At 42.5% G+C, this 20,954-nt stretch overlaps 13 protein-coding genes across 13 annotated transcripts; 6 read left to right on the top strand and 7 right to left on the bottom strand.

Annotated features, from left to right (window-relative positions):
- Window positions 1–58: 58 nt before the first annotated feature.
- On the bottom strand, window positions 59–2,665 carry FA14DRAFT_175924 (uncharacterized protein; the record flags this gene model as incomplete). Its single annotated transcript, XM_025500625.1, has 2 exons — window positions 59–2,549; window positions 2,616–2,665. 2 exons carry the CDS (start codon window positions 2,663–2,665, stop codon window positions 59–61), a joined length of 2,541 nt encoding a protein of 846 aa, XP_025356914.1.
- Window positions 2,666–3,901: 1,236 nt separating this feature from the next.
- On the top strand, window positions 3,902–5,751 carry FA14DRAFT_186814 (MFS general substrate transporter). The gene has a single exon (XM_025501537.1). It carries the CDS (start codon window positions 4,212–4,214, stop codon window positions 5,667–5,669), a length of 1,458 nt encoding a protein of 485 aa, XP_025356913.1. The 5' UTR covers window positions 3,902–4,211; the 3' UTR covers window positions 5,670–5,751.
- A 268-nt stretch (window positions 5,752–6,019) lies between these two features.
- On the top strand, window positions 6,020–6,966 carry FA14DRAFT_159074 (uncharacterized protein). Its single transcript, XM_025498040.1, has one exon. The coding sequence runs from the start codon at window positions 6,206–6,208 to the stop codon at window positions 6,749–6,751; it is 546 nt and encodes a 181-aa protein (XP_025356912.1). The 5' UTR covers window positions 6,020–6,205; the 3' UTR covers window positions 6,752–6,966.
- On the bottom strand, window positions 6,887–8,236 carry FA14DRAFT_159073 (NAD(P)-binding protein). The gene has a single exon (XM_025498039.1). It carries the CDS (start codon window positions 7,899–7,901, stop codon window positions 6,954–6,956), a length of 948 nt encoding a protein of 315 aa, XP_025356911.1. The 5' UTR covers window positions 7,902–8,236; the 3' UTR covers window positions 6,887–6,953.
- Window positions 8,237–8,366: 130 nt separating this feature from the next.
- On the top strand, window positions 8,367–9,566 carry FA14DRAFT_159072 (UreD-domain-containing protein; the record flags this gene model as incomplete). The annotated part of the gene is made up of 1 exon (XM_025498038.1): window positions 8,367–9,566. A coding segment is annotated over exon 1 (1,093 nt), but the record flags the coding sequence as incomplete, so codon positions are not given.
- FA14DRAFT_4611 (uncharacterized protein) lies at window positions 9,563–10,513 on the bottom strand. Its single transcript, XM_025502381.1, has one exon. The coding sequence runs from the start codon at window positions 10,209–10,211 to the stop codon at window positions 9,630–9,632; it is 582 nt and encodes a 193-aa protein (XP_025356909.1). The 5' UTR covers window positions 10,212–10,513; the 3' UTR covers window positions 9,563–9,629.
- A 1-nt stretch (window position 10,514) lies between these two features.
- Window positions 10,515–12,282, top strand: FA14DRAFT_4620 (uncharacterized protein). The gene has a single exon (XM_025502384.1). It carries the CDS (start codon window positions 10,662–10,664, stop codon window positions 12,249–12,251), a length of 1,590 nt encoding a protein of 529 aa, XP_025356908.1. The 5' UTR covers window positions 10,515–10,661; the 3' UTR covers window positions 12,252–12,282.
- Window positions 12,202–13,833, bottom strand: FA14DRAFT_4628 (uncharacterized protein). Its single transcript, XM_025502387.1, has one exon. It carries the CDS (start codon window positions 13,483–13,485, stop codon window positions 12,313–12,315), a length of 1,173 nt encoding a protein of 390 aa, XP_025356907.1. The 5' UTR covers window positions 13,486–13,833; the 3' UTR covers window positions 12,202–12,312.
- Window positions 13,834–14,008: 175 nt separating this feature from the next.
- Window positions 14,009–15,414, top strand: FA14DRAFT_4586 (uncharacterized protein). Its single transcript, XM_025502376.1, has one exon. It carries the CDS (start codon window positions 14,025–14,027, stop codon window positions 15,258–15,260), a length of 1,236 nt encoding a protein of 411 aa, XP_025356906.1. The 5' UTR covers window positions 14,009–14,024; the 3' UTR covers window positions 15,261–15,414.
- On the bottom strand, window positions 15,244–16,914 carry FA14DRAFT_186807 (putative AGX1-alanine-glyoxylate transaminase). Its single transcript, XM_025501536.1, has 2 exons — window positions 16,855–16,914; window positions 15,244–16,600 (listed from the first exon to the last, which is right to left on the bottom strand). The coding sequence occupies exon 2, from the start codon at window positions 16,515–16,517 to the stop codon at window positions 15,345–15,347; it is 1,173 nt and encodes a 390-aa protein (XP_025356905.1). The 5' UTR covers window positions 16,518–16,600; window positions 16,855–16,914; the 3' UTR covers window positions 15,244–15,344.
- A 318-nt stretch (window positions 16,915–17,232) lies between these two features.
- Window positions 17,233–18,542, top strand: FA14DRAFT_159069 (H-hydrate dehydratase). The gene has a single exon (XM_025498037.1). The coding sequence runs from the start codon at window positions 17,431–17,433 to the stop codon at window positions 18,373–18,375; it is 945 nt and encodes a 314-aa protein (XP_025356904.1). The 5' UTR covers window positions 17,233–17,430; the 3' UTR covers window positions 18,376–18,542.
- A 123-nt stretch (window positions 18,543–18,665) lies between these two features.
- FA14DRAFT_4524 (uncharacterized protein) lies at window positions 18,666–19,511 on the bottom strand. Its single transcript, XM_025502367.1, has one exon. The coding sequence runs from the start codon at window positions 19,162–19,164 to the stop codon at window positions 18,724–18,726; it is 441 nt and encodes a 146-aa protein (XP_025356903.1). The 5' UTR covers window positions 19,165–19,511; the 3' UTR covers window positions 18,666–18,723.
- Window positions 19,317–20,611, bottom strand: FA14DRAFT_119253 (uncharacterized protein; the record flags this gene model as incomplete). Its single annotated transcript, XM_025496341.1, has 3 exons — window positions 19,317–19,499; window positions 19,574–19,793; window positions 19,863–20,611. The coding sequence occupies 3 exons, from the start codon at window positions 20,609–20,611 to the stop codon at window positions 19,317–19,319; spliced, it is 1,152 nt and encodes a 383-aa protein (XP_025356902.1).
- Between the last annotated feature and the right edge of the window lie 343 nt (window positions 20,612–20,954).

The following is a 20,954-nucleotide window of genomic DNA, read 5'->3' as shown; positions in this document are numbered from 1 at the left end:
CTAGTGTGAAGGTTATATACAGTATAATACAAGTTGCAAAAATAAGAAATAGCACCATTCAAAACATTTGCATAGAAGGTTGAGTGGGCATATCATAAGTAGGAGTATGACTGACATTGTAAGGCGGTTGTGCAACTTGAGGAGAAATCAGCGGCATACTTTGTTGATCGAGATGAGAAGGAAGTGAATTCGAATTGATCGGCATCGGAGGCAAGGTCTGTAAATCTTGTTGCCAACTAACTTGAGCAGACGAAGGTGCAATATTATCCAAAAATTGATTTAACCATGCTTCGTTAAATGGATCTGCACTTAAAGGTGCTGCCATTGATGATAACATCTTTTCAGCTGACCACATTTGTTCTTGAACATGTCTTTCAGGATTGAACTTGTCACCTTCCGTACGAGAAGTATCACTGGATATCGATCTCGGATTAGGTGATGATGCAGATGCAATGCTTGAATTTCTACCATCCCTGCTGGCTGAATTGGCGGTAGTACCATTTGTACTTGCCAGTAAACTCGAGGCCTCCTTCGTACGTTGACGGCCTCGATGCGAGATGGATTGAGATCGCTTTCTAGACAGGCTGCCTGCACTTCCAGCCAAATCATTAATCATCGATAAAAGACTGCGTCCATAAAAGCTGGAAAGGTTGTTCTTAAAATCCAAATCATTCGCATCTCCTGCCAACGTCAAAGCAACATTCAATGCCAGGAATCGTCCTTTTTCCGGCTCCATTTGAACAAGTGCCATTGCTGCCCATACCACCATCGATACAATATTGCGACACAGATAATGCGCTTTTCCTCGGAAGCTTTCGAGAAAATGCGTGCATAATTCTGAAGCCATTCGATAGCAATCCTCTCGACAATATTCGCTCATATCACGATAATAACTTCTCTTCCTTCTCCTACCACCTTCTGCCAATTTTAGAGCGGTAATATTGAGCAATAATTGAATGTGCATGGAAATCGTCTTGAGAAAGTTTCTTAAGAAATCATGTCCGATCAATTTGGGATGCTTTACCCATCTCTTTTGCCAGCAATCAAACAAGGCATTGAAACCTGCCCGTACACTTTCTAGCGTCATCATTCGGTCAGAATCGATTCGTTCAAAATCTGAACGTGCTTGATACTCGATCCGACGAGAGAAGAGATAAGCTACCAGTTGTACATCACCCGGTAATGCCATTTTGCTATCACTCCATGCTTCCAATTTGTCCCACTTCACATCCAATTTTGTCAAAGACCATTGACCCGTCGAGGTACCCAAACTCCTCTGCATTACAGCAGCGCAAATCCAAGCTCGTTCTTGATTCCTGTCCACAAAATGATCTGTATCAAAGATCGATACTCTGGACGATCGAAGGCGTGCGCCCAATCCTAGTTCTGCTGCTGCTCTGTTTGCCGCATCCACCAAAAGCCAGCATCGATCATTGGCAGCCGAGTCGGATTTCTGCACAAAAAGATAAGCCAAGATAAATACTTTGACAATATCGGCGCTTTTGGCATTGGCTAGAAGCAAACGTGTGACTACTTCTTCCATGTTTTTAATCAATGCTTCTCTTCGTTTTCTCGATCGGTCATTTTGATCGACTGCAGCTGCACACGCTATTTTTGTGATGAATAGTGCTCGTGATCTGGCTCGAACAACTTGCCATGTTTCAACATTTGGATCGCTCATGCCGTGTTGGGTATGAATAAAACGATAATAGAGATCGAACAACCGTTCACAATCATCCTCGTTGATCAGACCGGTGTGCAATGCATCAAGACTATGCAAGTTGTCTGCCTCTGGCATGATTGTTTGTTCGAAGAAATGTCGTCTTTCTGCACTGGCTTCTGCTATCCTGTCTTTTGTCCAGCCTTGTCTCTGCTGCATAATTTGCATGTCCAATACAGCTTTATCATGTCTCTGTTTTGCGCCTGATTCGATCTGTGGATGTACTGGAAGTCCCATTCCCGTCGGATTGGCATCGTGTGAAGGATGCTCTTCATTCTTATCGGGTGATATTAGTGCCACTTCACGAAGCGAGATCATCGGTGCGGGTGCAGTTGCCTCTGAAATAGGGGGTGGCGATCCAGAATGATCTCTACTAATAATAGCACTATCAATTCCAGTCGATTCGTCGGGTGATAGGGATCTGGATGAACGACGTCTAGACCAAGAAGTTGCATGTTTCAGTCTTTGCTGGGCAACACTATGTGATGTAGGATAAGGCTTATCGAATTGATCCTCATCTCCTTCCCATGGACGTTTGCGGGTTGATGGCGATGCATGATGTGATGGCCCTGATCCTGAATTTTGGCTTGGGGAAGGATACTGTCTGGGATTCATGAGTGCTATTGCATCATTGTAGGCTGCAAGGCGTCCGGGAGAAGGGACTGAGAATGATGGTTGGGAAGTGCTTGCAGTTTGTGATTCGTCGGCTGCATTCATAGCGACGGGTAATTGATGAGTCCATGTACATTTACGACCTCTCTTTTTGCATCGAGAGCAAGTCGAATCAGCTTTTTGCATACCATCGCATTTCAGCTTAGACTTTCGGCATCTGAGAAGAAAGGAATATGGTACTGTTAGGTATGTCTGAATGATCATATTTCTCGCTTGTACTTACTCTAAGCATGCCTGTATGTTGCGCGATGGCTTACCACCTTGTTGTTCCATATTGACAATTGCTTACAATATGGTTATCATTTGAGCTACTGGAGGAGGATGTGTATCACCTTGAAGGAAAGATAGTCTAGCTGCTGATGATTATAAGAAAGGATGGAAGAAAAGTGTAAAAGAAGAATAAAGGTTACTACCCCAGCTATAAAAGTGAAAGCGTGGCGTCTATTGGGCATTTAATCACTATTCCCGCCGAAAGAAAGCCGATCGTTAGTGAGTTTTACTGGAAATTAAATTCCCCACGCTTGAATATGATTTACTCGTATGTTATCTTGGCAACCTTTGGGATGGATAAAACGGATGAGATTACGAGATCAGTCCTGATTTTATCTTAGTCTCTTGCATTATCACTATATCAAGAGAAAACATTTGATGTATAACACCTTCTGGTACGATACACTTCTTACTTATTGTGATGATCTTTCACGTGCCCACTATCCTCTTTATTCTAGGCCATTCATAAAGTGAATTATCTGGCATCTGTCAACGGAAGTCAACGCTTCAGAGAAAGGCAACTGAAAAGACAAATACATGAATGAATCTCACTTTTGGTATGACAAGCATACTAGAATGAAGGTTGTCACGAGTCCTTTGAAGACAAGAATGAAAATACAAATCGTTTAAAAACGCTCTCTTCTCAGAATAAGCCATCAGAAGCTAGATAGCCAAGAAAAGTTGATCAAGTTATCCGTCACTATATTGATAGTACAAGCAAGTCTGATATTACCTGACAACGAGGATCATTGATCTTTATAAGTCATTGCATTGCTTTCAAGATTTCTCTATCATAATAGCCGGAATAGTCCGATATTATCTCTTTCTTGTCATACCTCCGCTAGCTGTTCATGACGAGAATAATGTGCTATCCAAAAGATTACGATGACTAGGTGAGCAAAGATGATTGTAGTCACGATAAAATTGTTAGTTCGGCTGAGCCGAATTTCGGATAAGAAGTGCATTTTACCTGCATGGCTTTAAGAAAGAGTTCTTTCATCTTGCATACGCGCGCATAATAAGAGCGTGTGCAGTCAACGGACATTTTTGACATCACTCCCGGCTTTAACCATGACTCCCATGCAGCATCAGCATATTCCCGGCATAAAATATACTCATTACCGGCAATATTATTGCCTACGGGCGGACCTGCATCATGCAAATCTTTTATGTTTCAAGCTTTTTTCTCCCTTAGCACGATAAACGCTTATCCCATCCCATCATCTCTTCTCTGTCAAATCGGAGTTTAATCTTGCTTGTAATTCTCCGAATGATGAATGCAGGGTGAACATTAAGCGATTGCAAGTTTTAAAATTCTTATCGCTCTTTTTTTTCGGATACAAGCATTATACATACGCCAACACACAGCCATTCCGTCAAAGGATGAGGAGTCAATAGAACTCATATCAAAATTTGAATCGGTCAGTCCGAGTTTCCTTTTCTTTGTGCGTCAAGTATATAAAGAAGCAATTTGTTCTTCACTAACAGTCGGAAAGGGACAAATCTTCTCATATACGTCTCACATCGTGACCACTTCAAAGGCTACGACATGTCAAGCAACGTAACGTTGGCTTCCAATCACAGTCGTGAAGACTTGGAAAAAGTCAAGATGGCCGAACAATCTTCAGCGGCTCAAAGTAGCCATGGCGAAGAAGAGCTTGATAGGGATCACATTCAAGATCCAAATTTGATCACAGAAGAAGATGAAGGTAATTCTGAGCCAGCGAATATCGAAGGAGAAAAGGTTGCCAAATCCGGTAAGCGAACAAGCAATTGGGAAGCATCAGGTGTTGTACTAGGTACATTCCTGGCAAACTTTATTTCTGTAGGAACGGCAAATACGTTAGGTGTCATTTTACACGGAGAAGAATACGATCCATCTTCACCTTTCTTGGATGTAAGTTTATTCAAAATGGGTTTCGTTGCTGGGACAGCAGTAGGTTTCAGCTTTTGTATCGGACCATTTTCAAATTTCTTGATTACTCGTTTTGGCGTTCGTGCACCTGTTGCACTGGGTGTTTTCTTGATGGTTTTCGCGCTTGAAATGGCAAGTTTGTCACATCAATTTTGGCAATTGTTACTCAGTCAAGGTATTTTATGGGGTATTGGATCAAGCATGTGTTTTGTTCCCGCAATCGGATTACCAAGTCAATGGTTCAGTAAAAGACGTGGAATTGCAACCGGAATCGCAAGTTCAGGCGCACCTGTTGGAGCAATGATTCTATCTCCCGTTTTCCAGACCGTGATTGATAAATTAGGCGTTCGGTGGGCATTGCGAATACTAGGATTCATCTTATTGGGTCTAGGAATAATTACCGTTCTTTTGGTTCATCCTAAAAGAAGGAAAGATGGTTCAATCTTGGTATCAAGGTATAAGGTCTTTGATACGGAAATCGTTCTCACACGCGGATATGCGATTTATATGGCTTTCGCTTTCCTTCAAACTTTTGGATATGCAACTCCAATTTTAACACTTCCCAATTATGCAAGCACGATCGGTCTAACAGCTAAACAAGGTGCAAATGTTATCGTTATTTTGAATGCTGGTAACTTTATCGGTCGAGTCAGTGCAGGTCAATTAGGCGATCGATTAGGAGCACTGAATATATTATCGGTGTACACATTCTTTGCTGGGTTCGTATGTGTCGTTGGATGGTACTTCACCCGAACATTTGCCGGATTATCTGCATTTGCCTTCTTTTGGGGATTAGGAGCTGGTGGCTATTGGGCTTTAACGGTGCCATGTACAGCACGTATCGTTGGTCTGCCCAGATTAGGATCAGCGGTTTCGATCAACTTTTTGATGAACTTTATTCCACCAATTTTTGCAAGTTCTATAGGAACTGGATTTATCAATCATACATCCAAGATGCTTGGTGTGAGCACACATGATCCAATCGCATTTCGTTATTTGATTGTTTGGTCAGGATTGGTGTATATGGTGCCTGCATTAATGTTGGTTGTTGTTCGATTCATGATGGATCCAAAGCTGATCAAAAAGGTTTAATTTCTATGCTTTTCAATAGAGTATATTTTATTGTATATTATTTTAATGATTCATTGATGACTATTTCTGATCATGTCCGGCTTAAATTCATTCTTACACCCGCATAGCATAGCATGACAGGTAAGGGAACAATACTGTATGGTACTATTTGTTACCGATGTGGGGCACAGCAATTGCAAAATAGACTGATAAAGTGCACATGTGGGGTACGCGTTCCCGCAAGAAATTTCTTATTTTCCGCACCTAGAACAGACGACAAAGACCCGCAAAATTGAATGACCGTATGAAAAATGAAAATAGACTGATGTAGTACCCCATACACCCGCTTTCCCTCCATCTTAGAAGCGAGACAAATGCATACACAGATTGACATGACACTGCCTTCTTTAGTGTTATCCATCACCACCTCCTCACCATCCATCCATCCATCCGTGTCAACTTTACCGACAAAAGGCATAGTCGAGATTATTCCTGGATTATAGTTGTTTGCTTCAGTCATCTCGCAGTGAAATCTTGACCACTCGTTCTCGCTCAAAATGACACGGACAACATACCTTTTCGCCCTGACCCTACTACTCTTGATCAGCTTGGCACGATCAGAAGGAGAAAGACGAGCATTTGTAACGCCAAAATTGGTAGAATATCCAGCCAGTCAAACAAGTGTATCATCAACCGCATTCAACCCTAACATTCACAATCCAGGAGGTACGACAAATTCTGCCGGTACATTTGACGTTCAATCATTAGCACGTTCAAGTTCTTTTACCGGAGCAGGCGCAATTCCAGTGACAACGTCTTTCGTCGTTAGTGAAGCAAGTTTTGCACCTTCTGCTTCTGTTGTCACACCTGGTTATTTTACACAAACCAGTACTTATTCTCCTGCACAACAAAATGGAGCTCAAAGTTCTGCTACAAAATCATCCGTTTCCTTACTCAGCAGTAATGCAACCGTTCAGGCAGTCTCTTCCGATCGTAACGGCGCTTTTGCTTTGCATACACTCTCCCCTTCCGTTTCGAATTCATTGGCAACGTACTTGATCACATTCTCTGCAATCGTTTTTGCTGCCGTTTTTGCACTCTAAAAAGGATGTTCTCTTAAGGGACAATTATACCGAACGCACACCATTCCCAAAAAAATGGACACAGGTACTACCGTGTGCAATCTCAACTTTTCACTTTGCAAACTCTTCGCTTTCACTACATCACATCGATTCGCTTTCTTATGTTTCATTATATTTGATTTTTTGTTATGCTAATTCATATGTTCTTTACAGTCAATGGCTTTTAATAAGGGACTTGATCTCCTTTATAATCCCAAATCAAACCGGATTGTTCTTGTTTGAGTTGAGCGATAACTTGTGACAAATTGGCAGCTGCTTCATCCGCTTCAAATTCACCACGGGCCCAACGTTGTTCGTCTGTTTCTTGTTGGGCTGATCCAGGTTTCTTCTTTCCGCCTGGTCCACCGGTGAATGCTTCCGAAAGACCAGTTCGAACGGTTCCAGGATGCAATCCTACACACAAAGCGGGAGTCTTTTTCATTAAAAATTCGTGTGCTAACGATCTTGTGATTTGATTTTGTGCAGCTTTGGATGATCGATAACTGTACCAACCACCTTTTTCATTCTCGGCAATACTTCCGACACGAGCGCTCATATTGGCAACAACGCCAAGGTTATGAGGCAAAAGACCTTGTGAAAGATCATCATCACCGTTTGCTTTAAGTTTTTTGGCAAAGAGAGGAACGAAATGTTTAGAAGTTAAAAGAGGAGCAAAAGTGTTGATTTGAAATTGTTGCAACATTTCTTCATATTCCACTTGACCTACATTCTTTTCAACGTTCAACACACCTGCAACGTTGAACAAAAATCGTAAAGAATCATCGCCAAACTTTTTACGTACATCTTCACTTGCGCTACGAATGCTATCTTCCTTTTTGATATCGATATCAATCGTTGTTAATCTTGAGCTGTCAAGGTGACTTAATTCGGAAGCGTCCATTTGTTGAGCATGTGGTTTAGCAGCATCGCCATTTCCGCCCTTTTTTTGTTTATCAAACAAGACCTTCAAAGGGGAAGATGATGAAGTATCCAAGATGTTCTTTCTTGCTTGTTCTGCATTTCTTGAAAGTGCTACTAATTGTAAGTTTGTTTGAGAAAGGTAAATTCTGGCCAATTCCAGACCGATCCCTTTGGATGCTCCTACGATCACTGCTACGTTTCCAGGAGCCATGTTTGGTGATGTGTTTGTGAAGGATGAAATTGTTGTATGTTCTTTATGTTATATCAACCCTCCATTTTCTGTTCTTCATTAGTGTTAATAGACCCTAACCATGCCAACATCTTATTCAACAGCCTTGGAGTGCCTTAAGATAAGAAATTGCTTTGTCAGATTTGATGATCGTATGCAGCGCGTATGAACTTCAGAGTGGAGGCTTAACCGCATGTGTAGATCTGACGTTATATAATCATACACACAAGCAGACAGTAATGCAATACATGATCGAAAGGGTGAGAAGTTCTTCCTTTTAAAACAAAGTCATGACATGGGAGGAATGAATGGATGAATGAATGCTGGTTGACATCTTGGTGAAGGTAGTATTGCCGCGTACATGCATTTGTGTATCTGAGCGCGCTAATGGATAAGAAGAAGAAATTAAAGTTAAAGTGTTAGTGTTGTGCGTATGTCAAAGATGCAATCTGAACATCAAACCATTCTATGGCCAAAGAATGTCCAAGACTGTTGGATCAGGGATCATAACAGACTCAACACCATTTCGATTCGAAAGATTCACAGGAACAGGATTGGCAATCGTACGTAAACATGGCAGCAATAATGATAATGAGGCGGTAGCTGGATTCACACATCTAGCATTCACTTTCCCGCTCAAACTTATTTCACCTCGATCAGCTTCTAGGGATGCGATCACAAGAATTGCAAAGAGATTAACAGACAAGCAACAGGGACCAATCAAGCCTGTCGCTGCTTTGTATGTTGTGGGATATGGAGGTGGCTTGGTCAGTGGAGATGCAGTTTTGATAGATATGGATGTAGGGGAAGGATGTACGCTGCTCTTACTGACACAAGGCAGTACAAAGGTGTACAAGATGCGAGGCAAGCAGCTCGCCAATCATGCCGCACAAGCTTTTGATTCTTCTTTAAGCACCAGTCAGACATTTCGATCAATCATTCGTGCGAATGCTACAATGGTAGTCTTGCCAGATCCGGTAACATGTTATACGAGTGCAAGATATAAGCAAATTCAACGATTTGATTTACGGGATGCACAATCATCTTCTCTCATTCTGTTGGATTGGTTCACCCCTGGCAGAGTTCATCTGATGGAAAGAAACGGTCATCTTGCCAATAGCGAACGATGGGCATTTGATTCTTATTATAGCAGAAATGAAGTTCGTATAGCGGGAGAAGTTTTGGCTCGTGATGTTTTGGAACTTCAAAATGAGCAGGATGAGAATGGATACCAAACAGGCAACAGTATCGCACAGAAATGCGAGCCATACACTTGCTTTGCTATGCTTGTGCTTTATGGAAAAGACGTACATGCGATCGTTCAATCACTTAAAGATGAATTCCATTCCATACAACAACACAATCGCTCAAGAGCAACAAATGCACAACAGCAAGAAGTGCTTTGGAGTTGCAGTCCTATTACAAAAGCCGGCGAAGATGAACAGGCCTACACTGGCGGATTGATCGTTCGAGTTGCCGGTCTTACAACAGAAGCTGTCCGATACTGGCTTCGCATTCGTTTGGATCAGGCTAAAGATGTGATCGGAGATGATCTCTACAGACAGGCTCTAGGATAGTTGTGACTCGCTCTGTATACCCAAAGATATAGTTGCGGCAATTGTATTATACTTTCAATTTGATGTAAATGCTTCTTTTGTACATTGAATGGTGTAGGTGATACACTTCTCTTCTAGCTGGCGCCTTCCCCTCTCATTGTCGCTGTTGTCGCATTTGAATGCGTGGATCACCACGATCGGCTCGTTTCTGTAGCTTTGCCTGTCGTTTACTCTGCGCTGGTTGTTGATCGGCTGGTGTTTGATTGGCTTGTGCGGATTGAGGTTGTCCTGCAGATCCTGTGACCATTGAGATAACACTGCGAATCGGATCCCTTCCTCCAAGGACAAACGGAACAATGAGCTTGTTGTAGCCGAAATAAGCAGCATACAGTGGAATGACGAGGTAAGTGTACCAGAATTTGGCGGAGATCAAAGCGGTGGTAACGTGTGTGAACCAGGTAACGTAAATGATATCAAACATGTATGCTGTCAGACCATGTTGTCCCAAATCATCACCTTGACTTGCCATACTTCGAAGTGTTAATCCCAAAGCACCAGCAATGAGCTCAGTGATTGCATACTTTATTATTGGCCAAAACAAAGATTTTGCTTTATTACGAAAAGGACCAAAGATGAAAAAGAGATGAAGTGTATTTGTGATCAAGAATCCATACGTAAGAATACGTACCATCATGGCATTTTGTGCCGCTTGTTTCTTTGATGCAGCTCTTGCCATCTTGTTTTTTACTTGATTGTAGTGATGGTGGTGTGTTTAATGTTTAAATTGCCGATCAGATCTTCTCGCACAATCGCTACAGTTTACTCCCCCCGCTCCTTCTTCCCTACGTGTGTGTGTGTGTGCGTGCGGAAAGGTTCACACGCTTTGGGCTCTTTCTCTTTTGCAATAATTGCCTCGGGACTAGTGCGTGCTTGCCTGCTTTCTGGCGGGCGTACCAATAAGCCAATCCATCTTAATCCAATGCGTCCGGCGGCGGAACAAAAATGCACGCAGCGCAGCGCACGGCAAGTCATTCGCTTTGATGCAGTAAAATGAAAAGTTAAAAAACCCTATAAATTGTGTGCAACTCCTGCATAAGTCGGATTGTATAGGCCGTGTGTTACTTTATTCATTTTGACATGAAAAACATACTTCTCATCACCATCATCACATATAAAGGCTAAAGCAATGACTTTCAGGTCTGTTGCTGTGCTACTTGCCTCCTTGGCAGGTATCGCACTTGCCCATGAACATCACCATGATGGACCGGCAGATGATTCCGTACCAATCGATACGATCTTATGGATGCACATCGGGGTTCAATTTATCGCTTGGATGTTTATGTTCCCTTTAGCAATGATGCTTGGATTAACACGACACAAATTTCATGTTCCAGTTGCAATCATGGCACTCCTAATGACATCTTCCGGTTATATCTTAGGACATTCACATGGCGGACGCTCTTTTCCAAGAACGGCACATGGATCAGTGGCTAATATTTTGATCCCTTTACTTGGATTGCAAGGCGGTTTGGGCGTTTATCTTAAAGCGCATTTGAAATGGAAAGGAGAGAATAAAGTTCGACCTGTAGTCATCTTCGTTCATAGTCTTGTGGCCAAATTATTCGTCATTCTTGGTTGGGTGCAAATGCTATTAGGGATCATCACCTTACGTTCTTGGTGTCGAGGAGGTGCAACAGGTCAATGTTTGGCGCATCACATTATGGGCTCCGCTTTTATCGCTTATGGAATCATCTTACTGATCATGTTAAAGATTGGTGTCGATTGGTTGAAACGTAGAAGTATGTCACAAGAAATGTTGGACAGCTCAGTCATCTTTTTATGGGGTTGCGTCAACGCTCTTACTGAACATCACGGTGGACCATGGACACATAAGGACTTGCAACATACATTGATGGGAGTTTTGTGGGTCTTTGGAGGTGCAGCAGGTATGTGGATCAGTAGAAAAGGCAAAAGAAGCGTTGTACCTGCAGTCGTGATCATTTTGACGGGATGGGCAATGAGCGGACATGCACAAAAGTTAATGATTTCCACCATGATCCATGCCTTGTTCGGCTATACTTTGATGGCAGCAGGAATTGCTAGAATCATTGAAGTCTGCTTCTTGCTAGAAGACCGCCCAACTGGACACACTGAGGAAGTCCAGGATGCAAGCACGACAAGAGCGCCACCTGCTCATCCAACCGAAGGACCTTGGTTCCCAATCCGAGCATTCCAATATCTGCCAATCTGGCTATTGTTCGCTTCAGGTGCTCTTTTCATGAGCGCTACAGACGAAGAACTTCGTTGGGCAGACAATCAAGGAGTTGATGCGATTACGTGGGGATTGATCGATTTCAGCATTGCTTTCTTCTTGTTCTTCTGGGCAAATGTCTTGATTGACTTTTACGTTAGTCAAGGTGGTATGTATGGTTCAAGAACAAAGGCAGCACAATCAGCTGGATCAGGTATTGCTCTGGAAGGAGGAGCAGGATCATCACATAACAGTAATAGCCTGTATGCCCGACTCAGTCTGGGTGATCATCATACAGGCAGTTCCAACTCAAACGAAGAGAGAACGGCTATCGGTAGCAGTGGCGGAAGTAGTGATTCGCTAGAAATGGAGAGAATCAAGAATTCCAAACGTATACAACAACTTCGCGAGAAGAATGACAAAGACAGTCCCAATCACGTCCTATTCGATGGTGATGAAGAAGAAGACGAGGAGGATGATCCGTTTGACGACGATCGTATCCAAGCACGCAGGGCACGTTCTTGATCATCATCATACATGTACATTTAGTGGAATATTATGATTACAAAGTATTGGTTGGTATGATTTATGGTATGCAAGTAGGTGCCTTTCGACAACCGATAGCAGTTGCATAATCAGGCAATTGCAAAGCAGCCGTGCAGAAATCTTGGTCGACCAGCATTAAAGGCGAGTCGAAAACGAGTTGTCTTTCTTGCCCTTCGGTATTTCTGAAGGTGACAAAAGCTTTCATTGAATGTGAAAATCGTGTTTCATCATCGGTACCGAATGGTGTTGAACAGTGCCATTCAGTCAAAGGATCTTTCTTTTTGGATGGACTGGCACTGTCGATGCACTGTCTTGTCTCTGGAAACCAAGCTTTGATCTCGGTCCGTTTCATGAGTTCTTCATTCGCCCCTTCATGACTGGCTGATTTGCAGGTGGAGGAACTAGACATTACGCTATGTTGATCATCAAGAATAATTTTTTCTAGACTGATTCTCTCGGATCGTATTGATGATGTATCTCCTATCAAGCATTTCTTTTCCATGTCACTCAGTTCTTTTCCCCGAAACGATGCAATTTGTCGAAGCTCGATATTTAAATCGCTTATGGTGAGCTTCTCTCCTTGGACACGGTGAAGGATTGAAAGGTCTATACATCCTCCATATCTAGAATTATTCGAATGAACGAGAAGTTTGATGTTGTCATCATTACACTGGCTATTGAGCAAGCGATGAAAATTGTTAAGGCCTTTATCTCCTGCCGTAGATGGGTGTACTTTGATAATTAGCGGAATGGACTTGGTGAACATGAATGGAAGCTTTAAGAAATTGCCTTTTGGCCTTCCTCTTAAATGAAGGATTAATTCATATTCCACTTTTGAGAGAGGATGATCATGCGTTCCGGGTAATGAACTAGGGAGTTTGCTATCAAAAGCAAAGATGTGCGTTCCTTTTGTGAGTGTTTTTATGTCCGCAAGGTTGATGTTTTGACCATTATGTATGTCTAATAATTTGACATCTTGCAAAAAGATTGTTTGAGGGAATTGTTTGGATGCATGATCATTCTCACATGCGAGTGCTTTGATTGCATCCTTTGCTATCTGTTTCCGTCCCAATATCCGAAATCGAAGGTCTATCACCTCGCAAGACTTCTTGACTACAAATTCAACATACCCTCTTAATCGACTTCCGCATTCTTGTACTGCTTCAGGATAAAGTATCACTGAGGATGTTGCCGGTCGGATCGATACTTCCATCTTAAAAGGATGCTAATACGCTATATTTGCCTTTTAGGGAACAACTCGTACACATCTGAACAGGCATCATCTTGCTCTTATATATCTTCATATTATGACTCGATCAGCTATTAAGTATGATTGACATTGAACTGCAGCAATCGTTGTAGCGAACGGAAATAAGCCAAGATAAAGACACCGAGAAGTTAGTCAAATCGGAAGTCCGAAGAAGAGCACGCGTAAAATCCGTACTTGACTCGGCCGTATTCATTGTATACTTTACATGCTGTCTTGAATGAATGAATGTTACATAGTCACAAATCAGATAAAAGTGATGGTGAAGAATAGAACTTAATTGACTTGAGAGTGTCACTATGTATCAGGAATACCCTTTTATTGAGTTAAGTTTCTTTCATTCACTTAGATAATAGCAACCACCCTTTGTGAATAGCGCGTCGGAAATCGGATAATTTTGGCAGATTTTATTTTTATTATTTTTACCAAATCTTCTCCTGAACAGAGAGAAAGAACTCCTACTCCTTCCATAATCTCAAAAAGATATGGCTTCCTCATCAAAGCAAGTCTTACGTGGCTTGCGAACGATAAATGCTCAACAATGTATTAGTACAAGAGGGTTTGCCACTACTTCTACCCGTGCACTACCACGAGCAATACCTAGGAGGACAACAACATCCTCAAATGACGCAATTGTGGAGAGATTGAATGATCCAATCAATCCTACAAGGTCAGCAAAAGGTAATGAAGCCGGAGTGAGCGATACACCATGGTATATACGTGAACAAGAATCATTCGATAATGATGTCGAGCCAGAAGAGTTCGCATCCACACAACCTGTCAATCCGGCCGATTTGGAACCTGAAGTAGAATTACCTACTGCATTGCAAGGTTTACATGAATTATTGCAAGAAGGTCCTCCTTCTCCTTTGATCGCAAGACCTGATGATGGTCCATACGAAAGTGAAACGGGAAGGCGACCGATCAAATACATTCATGCAAAACAAGATGACGTTCAAGCATGGTGTGATTGGATCGTAGTCGTTCAAGTTCGAACGAGTGCAGGTTCAACGGTTAGTAGGGTAGCAAAAGAGATTGGAGAATATCTTGCGGATCAAAGACCACCGACGGATGAAAGCACGAAAGCAGCAGCAGAAATAAAAAAGAAAAATGCAAAAGCTAATTGGCAACCTTTTAAGATCTTATCGCGTGAAGCTCAAGATGGATTACGACTCTTACATGCAAGTGATCCAGAACGATGGTCACGAAAAGAACTTGCGGAAACGTTCAAGATGAGCGTTGAAAGTGTGAGGAGAGTTTTACGTAGCAAATGGCAACCTTCTCCAGCAGTCGTTAGCAGACAAAACAGACGTGCGAATGAACGATACGAGGAAAAACAACAGCAGCAAGGATGGCAAGGAAGAGAAGTCGAAGAAGTTGAACGAATTAAGCAGAGTATGTTGGATAGCAATCGACAATCGAATATACCTCAGGATGACTTCAACTATGATAATTATCGAGTAGTAGATGAAGAAGGACGTCCTGTTGACGAACAAAAGCCATTCAAACAACAAATCACATACGAAGGACTGGTACCATCCGCCAATGACGCTCAATCAACTCGTTCTAGTTCACGAGCACGTAATGGTCTCTTGCGTGGAGACGGAGAATGGTGCTTAGTGGACGCAGGTTGGTGTGTCGTTCACGTAATGACACCCAAAGCCCGGATAACGTATGATGTGGAATCACAATACAATTCAAACTCCCTTCAAATCTCATAATGTATCAATAGTCATTCACAACTTTGCATCCATGGATAGATTATATTTCATGTAGTGTATATCTATAGACATAGAAAAACGTTTTTATGCCTTGTAGCCAGCCTCGGTGAGTGCTTCTTTGAGAGACTTGAGCAAATGTTCAATATCTCCACGTTCCTTTTCATGTGTGACAGTGACGCCCATATGACCGATACGGAAATAAGTATCCTTGACTTCCTTATGAAGACCGGCAGCAACGACGATATTACGAGCGACCATCTTTGGCAATAGATCGGTTGCTTTAATACCTTGAGGATATTTAACAGCAGTCATTCCGTGTGCACCATCTTTGATGCCATCGGCAACCAATTGTTCCAATCCGAGCTCTTTGACAAAGTTCTTGACACGATCAGAAGCGGCGATATGTTGTTTGAACCTGTCTTCGATCGAAGGTGATTTGGTGGTAATGTTTGTGAGGGATTGATGCAAAGCATACAACAAGTTAGTTGGTGGAGTACCAAAGTAAGCTCCAGTACCTGCTTCATATGCTTTCATGACGGGTATCCATTTAGCCCAACTGGCATAGTAGCTGTTTGGAGGTGTTTTGCGGCTCTCGAACGATTTGATTGCTTTTGGACTTGCTGCTAAAACCATCAAACCGGGTGGGCAACCCAAACCTTTTTGACTGGCTGTAAGTACGACATCAATTCCCCATTCGGCCATTCTGATCTCTTCGCTTGCCACTGAACAAACACCGTCCAAGACAAGAATACTTTCGGGGCTAACTCGCTTGACCAATTCTCCCAAACCTTTAGCATCGCTCAAGACACCAGTAGAGGTATCGACATGGGTGAAAGTGACAACTTTGTACTTCTTGCTTTGCAAAGCTTTTTCCACTTCTTGCAATGAAGGTTTGCTACCGATTGGAGCTTTGACCTGATCAACCTTTGCTCCGTATGTTGTCAAACATTCAGCAAAGCTATCGCCAAAGTAACCGCTGTTCAAAACGAGAGCATCTTGACCTGGTTCGATCACATTTGCGGCAACGTGATCCCAACCCAAAGTACCACTTCCCGCTGTAATGACAGGTTGTGCGTCAGGAGCAAACAAAAGTGTTTTCATCATTCTGATGCAATCTCCCAAAACAGGCACAAAGTCTGGCGAAACATGTGACATGGAAGGATGAGCGTTTGCCAAAAGGACATCATCGCTCACTTCGATTGGGCCAGGAATGACCAACAATTTATGTGGTGCTTGTTTGAATTCTTGTGAACTCATTTCGTATCGTAATGTTGAGGGTAAAGAAGTATCAAGATGTTTGGCGATTTGATCAACTCGTTTAATGGCAATCGTTGGTTTACCTGTTTGTGTTGAAGATGAAGAAGGTGTATTATCGAATGCGGTAGAAGATGTAGCGGTAGGATTTGAAGTAGTTTTAGGTCCAACAACAGGTTCACGTGGAGGCGGTTGTTGTTGTTTTGCAGATGATGATGATGAAGAAGAAGAGAAAGGCCAAGATACCATAAAAGGCCACGTTTAGATGATGAAAGATAAGGACGGTGAGTTGTTTATCAGTATCGCGTGAAAGTCTATGAATGTATGTGAAAGTACTCACCTAAGAATGAAATTTGATGAGAAGAAAGTGCAATTATTCTGGGGTAAAAGATGTCCGGATGCGCAATGTAAGTAAGGAAGGAGTCAGAAAGGGAAGAAAGGAGGCAAAATGATCAATCAAATCCTCCGATCTTCTGGCGTAAGAAAAGAGAAATATGATGGACAGGCTGCTGAATTGCCCGCTTAAGAGGCTTGAGCCCACACATTTGAATTAAGTCAAAGCGCGGCAAGCGCTAGCATAATAACACTGCTCTTTTGCCGTGTACGGTAAAGCCGGCCCTTAGTTGATAATGATTGTGGAGTTTTTGTGTAGGCTGACTGACTTCAATTGCCGCTCATTCAGTACAAGCGAGAGGTTTAATTCCGAGTTCTTCTTATCATAACTTTTATCCGAATTACAGCTCAATTGTCAGCAGATTAATCAAGCTTGCCCCCCGAACTCCTTCTTTGGGTCTGTGCAACTGTTCTCCTCCACACCCTTTCAAGAAGATCACTGAACCCTTTTGGATGACAATAGCAGATAGGATGGATATATGCTCACTTCTCAAGACGACTACCATTCAAAGTTGCACTAAAGATGGCTTCAAACACTTCTCGCTCAATACTCAATGAAGTACGTCAACTAATCCCACCACTATCGGGAGAATTACACAAAGGTCAAGCAGGTAGAGTTGCAGTTGTAGGAGGATGTTTGGATTACACAGGTGCACCTTATTTCTCAGCAATGTCTTCGATGAAATTAGGAAGTGATATGAGTCATAACATTTGTGAACCAAGTGCAGGTAATGTGATAAAAACATACAGTCCAGATTGTATCGTTCATGGAGCACTAAAGTATGGTCGTGATCCAAACGAAATTCGAAAAGAAATCAGTGGATTATGTGATCGAATTCATGCACTCGTTGTTGGACCGGGTTTAGGTCGTGATGACCATATGCAAATGTGTGGAAAAATTTCAATCGAATGTGCAAAAGAGAAATCACTTTGGTTAGTTGTGGACGCTGATGGATTATGGTTATTGCAAAATGAACCTGAATTGATCAAAGGATACCGTAAAGCGGTTCTAACGCCAAATGTGGTCGAATTTGGACGATTATGCGAAAAACTCTCCATCAAAGAAGATAAAGGCAGTGATGCAGCAGTTCAGGCTGTTGCAAAAGCACTAGATGGTCCTACCCTCCTAGTGAAAGGCAAAGCAGACAGGATCTCAAACGGAAAGGATGAAATGCTTTACGTAGAAGAACAAGGAGGCTTAAAGCGTTGTGGTGGACAAGGAGATGTATTGAGTGGAAGTTTGGCAACTTTCCTTGCGTGGACTCAAGTCACACAAGAAGACAAGAAAGGATCTATACCCGAAGCAAGAAGACCCTTACTTGCTGCTTATGGAGCTGCTTCTGTAACACGATTTTGTTCAAAAGAAGCATTCAAACGTGCCGGAAGGGCAATGTTGGCACACGACCTTTTGGAAGAAGTCGGAAAGGCATATACGCACTACTTTGGTGATCCACAAGCTGCATTGTAGAGAGAGATTTATTGTAAAAATACATGTATTCAGTTGTTAACCAATTATATGATTGCGTTGCCATCATCTGAAACTCTTTGACTATCACCGCCGTACCCGAGCCATTTGTCTAAACCATCTTTTAGCGTCACACTGCGCCATGGTCCATAGAATTGATGATGTTTGGCTTTTATATGCTGAAGAGCAGATTCAGGAACGTCTAAATCACCTTCTGCTAAGACGCCAGTAGGAGCATTCTGAGCTTGAGATTGTTTCCGTCTAATCGTTGTAGGCCAAATTGTCCATCTAAAAGAAGGAGAGAAGTTGTTATCATCATCATATTCTTCAGAAATATTTGGTTCATACTACTCACTTTCCCTTTGCTGCATTCCAACTGCCCATCGGACTACCACAATCCTTGCATCGCAGCTTCCACTTGCGATCTTTCATCGTTTCGAAAGTCTGCATGTTCGGACTAAATTCTCCTCCCTCAATCGATCCTGGCTTTCCATCCTTTCCAGGAGCTCCAGGTGGTGAGGCATTAGCGGTAGGGTACCATTTTACCGCATGATACAACCAATGATTTGACCAAATGTACGGTGCCCCATTCAGCCTTTGACAACGTGAACAATGACAATACATGCTCAATGCTAAATCGTTTGCTATATTTCGTATATCGATCGAATAGCGTAATGAACCACATGCACAATGACCATGGATGACTTCATCTTCTTTGAGGTCTTTGTGTTGGGTCACACTCATTGTAAGTAGGTGATGATTGTAAGAGAGTAACACGACATCGACCATCATCGGAAATGCATTGATGGAAAAGCGCGCTATTTAACTCCACACTGCATCTCTACTCTAAATCCGTTGGAGCCGACGGCATCTATTTCATCCTGACAGATCAATAAGAGTTGTTGTATATACACATTTGAATAATTTCTTCTGGAAATGATGTCTTACATCTTTCTCTCCCCTTGCAGTTGATGTATAATCGATAGCAAATCCTGCAAGGCTTGAGGATCCGTTTGATGGTGAATGACAACTCTATTACCGTTCAAGATGAAAGGATCAGGAAGTGCAGCACCTCGTTCGATGACATCTTTGAGTGAGATGCCCATCGGAGTAGGATCGAACCATACCTAGAGGAATGAGAAAGAAGATGTCAGTTTAAGAAGCCGAGTTATAGTTTCCGTCTGTATCAATCACTACTCACCATGTTTGTGTCTGTTGGGTAGGTAATTTTGGCACCTGACTTTTGCAATTCACTCGCTAGCCAAGATGCTAGGATATGCGTATGATCTAGCTTGTTAAACGTTTCTTCCAATGCTATCCGGGCTGCGGCGGATAATACACCAACTTGACGCATTCCTGCTCCAAACAATTTACGGAAATGTTTGGCCTTATGAATGAATTTTTTGGGTCCGAGCATCATGCTGAGATGGGAAGAAGGTCATTAGTACTCATCACCACAGATCGCCTTGATCGCCTATCCACCTACTCACCTGCCAACCGGAGCGCCCAATCCTTTACTGAAGCACACACTGACACTGTCAAACGGTCGACAAAGCTCTTCCAGTGATTTACCTGTTTTGACAGCAACATGCCAGATACGTGCACCATCCAAGTGCAGCTTGACATCAAAATATGATTGACGAAGATTTTCGGCAATATTGACGATTTCGTCTTGTGGAACAATGACACCATTAATTGTATTTTCCAAACTTACAATACGTGTTGGAGCATGATGTGTGTCGTCATCATCAGGTACGATCCTTGATTCTATGTCTTTCCACGTTAGATACAATCCGTTTGCCGGAATGATGGGTTCCACTGCTGCTCCACTATGAAATGCACAACCGCCGGCTTCATATTGATGAACGTGACCTCTTTGATCGCATACGATCGAATAAGGCGGTTGCATGAGCCAAGTACGCAGACAGAGTTGATTGGACATCGTTCCTGAAGGAACAAACAATCCTGCCTCTTTACCAAAAAGAGCAGCAACGCTTGCTTCAAATCCGTTCGTGGTTAAATCATCATTGTATACATTATCACCTCCTGCCGCATGTGCCATTGCCAAACCCATACTTTGTGTTGGTGCAGTGATTGTATCACTTCGGAAATCTCTACTAGCCGTCGTTAATGCGATTTGTGCTGCATTTTTTGCTAGAGGAGGAACGACTTCTGGTAATTGCAGTAGTGGTGTGGTCGAAGGACGAGGCGGTGGTGCAGAAACGGTGGAGATTGTCATCTTTTGAAGGGTTGGAAGGATGTGTGGATTGGTGATAGAAAGTGTTTTTGAAGTATTGGTTGTCCTTAGCAAGTTGCGAGATAACCGTACACCACAAGACATTTGTATGTATGTGTGTATGAGTCACGAAGTTGTTGCTGGTATATGCTAATTTGCAATGCAAGAAGAAGCTCAGTCCCCCCCCACTGTTAACAAAAGTGTACCTTACTTATTTAGGCGGTGCCGTACTTTTGCTGGGCGTGTAAATGCGAGTTGGGCGGAGGAACGGATGATGATACGCGGGGAAAAATCCGTAGTCAAATGGGCAACTAAAAAGATTGATGTTACTTCACCATCATACCAC

Source organism: Meira miltonrushii (genome assembly GCF_003144205.1).
Source record: "Meira miltonrushii strain MCA 3882 unplaced genomic scaffold FA14scaffold_1, whole genome shotgun sequence".
NCBI lineage: Eukaryota > Fungi > Basidiomycota > Exobasidiomycetes > Exobasidiales > Brachybasidiaceae > Meira > Meira miltonrushii.
The sequence above is the reverse complement of the archived record's forward strand: the minus strand, read 5'-3'. Positions and strand labels throughout refer to the sequence as shown.

What these genes read in the sequence shown, in the direction of transcription:
- FA14DRAFT_186814 (XM_025501537.1), top strand. Translation starts at nt 4,212, where the DNA reads ATGTCAAGCAACGTAACGTTGGCTTCCAATCACAGTCGTGAAGACTTG.
- FA14DRAFT_159074 (XM_025498040.1), top strand. Translation starts at nt 6,206, where the DNA reads ATGACACGGACAACATACCTTTTCGCCCTGACCCTACTACTCTTGATC.
- FA14DRAFT_159073 (XM_025498039.1), bottom strand. Translation starts at nt 7,901, where the DNA reads ATGGCTCCTGGAAACGTAGCAGTGATCGTAGGAGCATCCAAAGGGATC.
- FA14DRAFT_4611 (XM_025502381.1), bottom strand. Translation starts at nt 10,211, where the DNA reads ATGGCAAGAGCTGCATCAAAGAAACAAGCGGCACAAAATGCCATGATG.
- FA14DRAFT_4620 (XM_025502384.1), top strand. Translation starts at nt 10,662, where the DNA reads ATGACTTTCAGGTCTGTTGCTGTGCTACTTGCCTCCTTGGCAGGTATC.
- FA14DRAFT_4628 (XM_025502387.1), bottom strand. Translation starts at nt 13,485, where the DNA reads ATGGAAGTATCGATCCGACCGGCAACATCCTCAGTGATACTTTATCCT.
- FA14DRAFT_4586 (XM_025502376.1), top strand. Translation starts at nt 14,025, where the DNA reads ATGGCTTCCTCATCAAAGCAAGTCTTACGTGGCTTGCGAACGATAAAT.
- FA14DRAFT_186807 (XM_025501536.1), bottom strand. Translation starts at nt 16,517, where the DNA reads ATGAGTTCACAAGAATTCAAACAAGCACCACATAAATTGTTGGTCATT.
- FA14DRAFT_159069 (XM_025498037.1), top strand. Translation starts at nt 17,431, where the DNA reads ATGGCTTCAAACACTTCTCGCTCAATACTCAATGAAGTACGTCAACTA.
- FA14DRAFT_4524 (XM_025502367.1), bottom strand. Translation starts at nt 19,164, where the DNA reads ATGATGGTCGATGTCGTGTTACTCTCTTACAATCATCACCTACTTACA.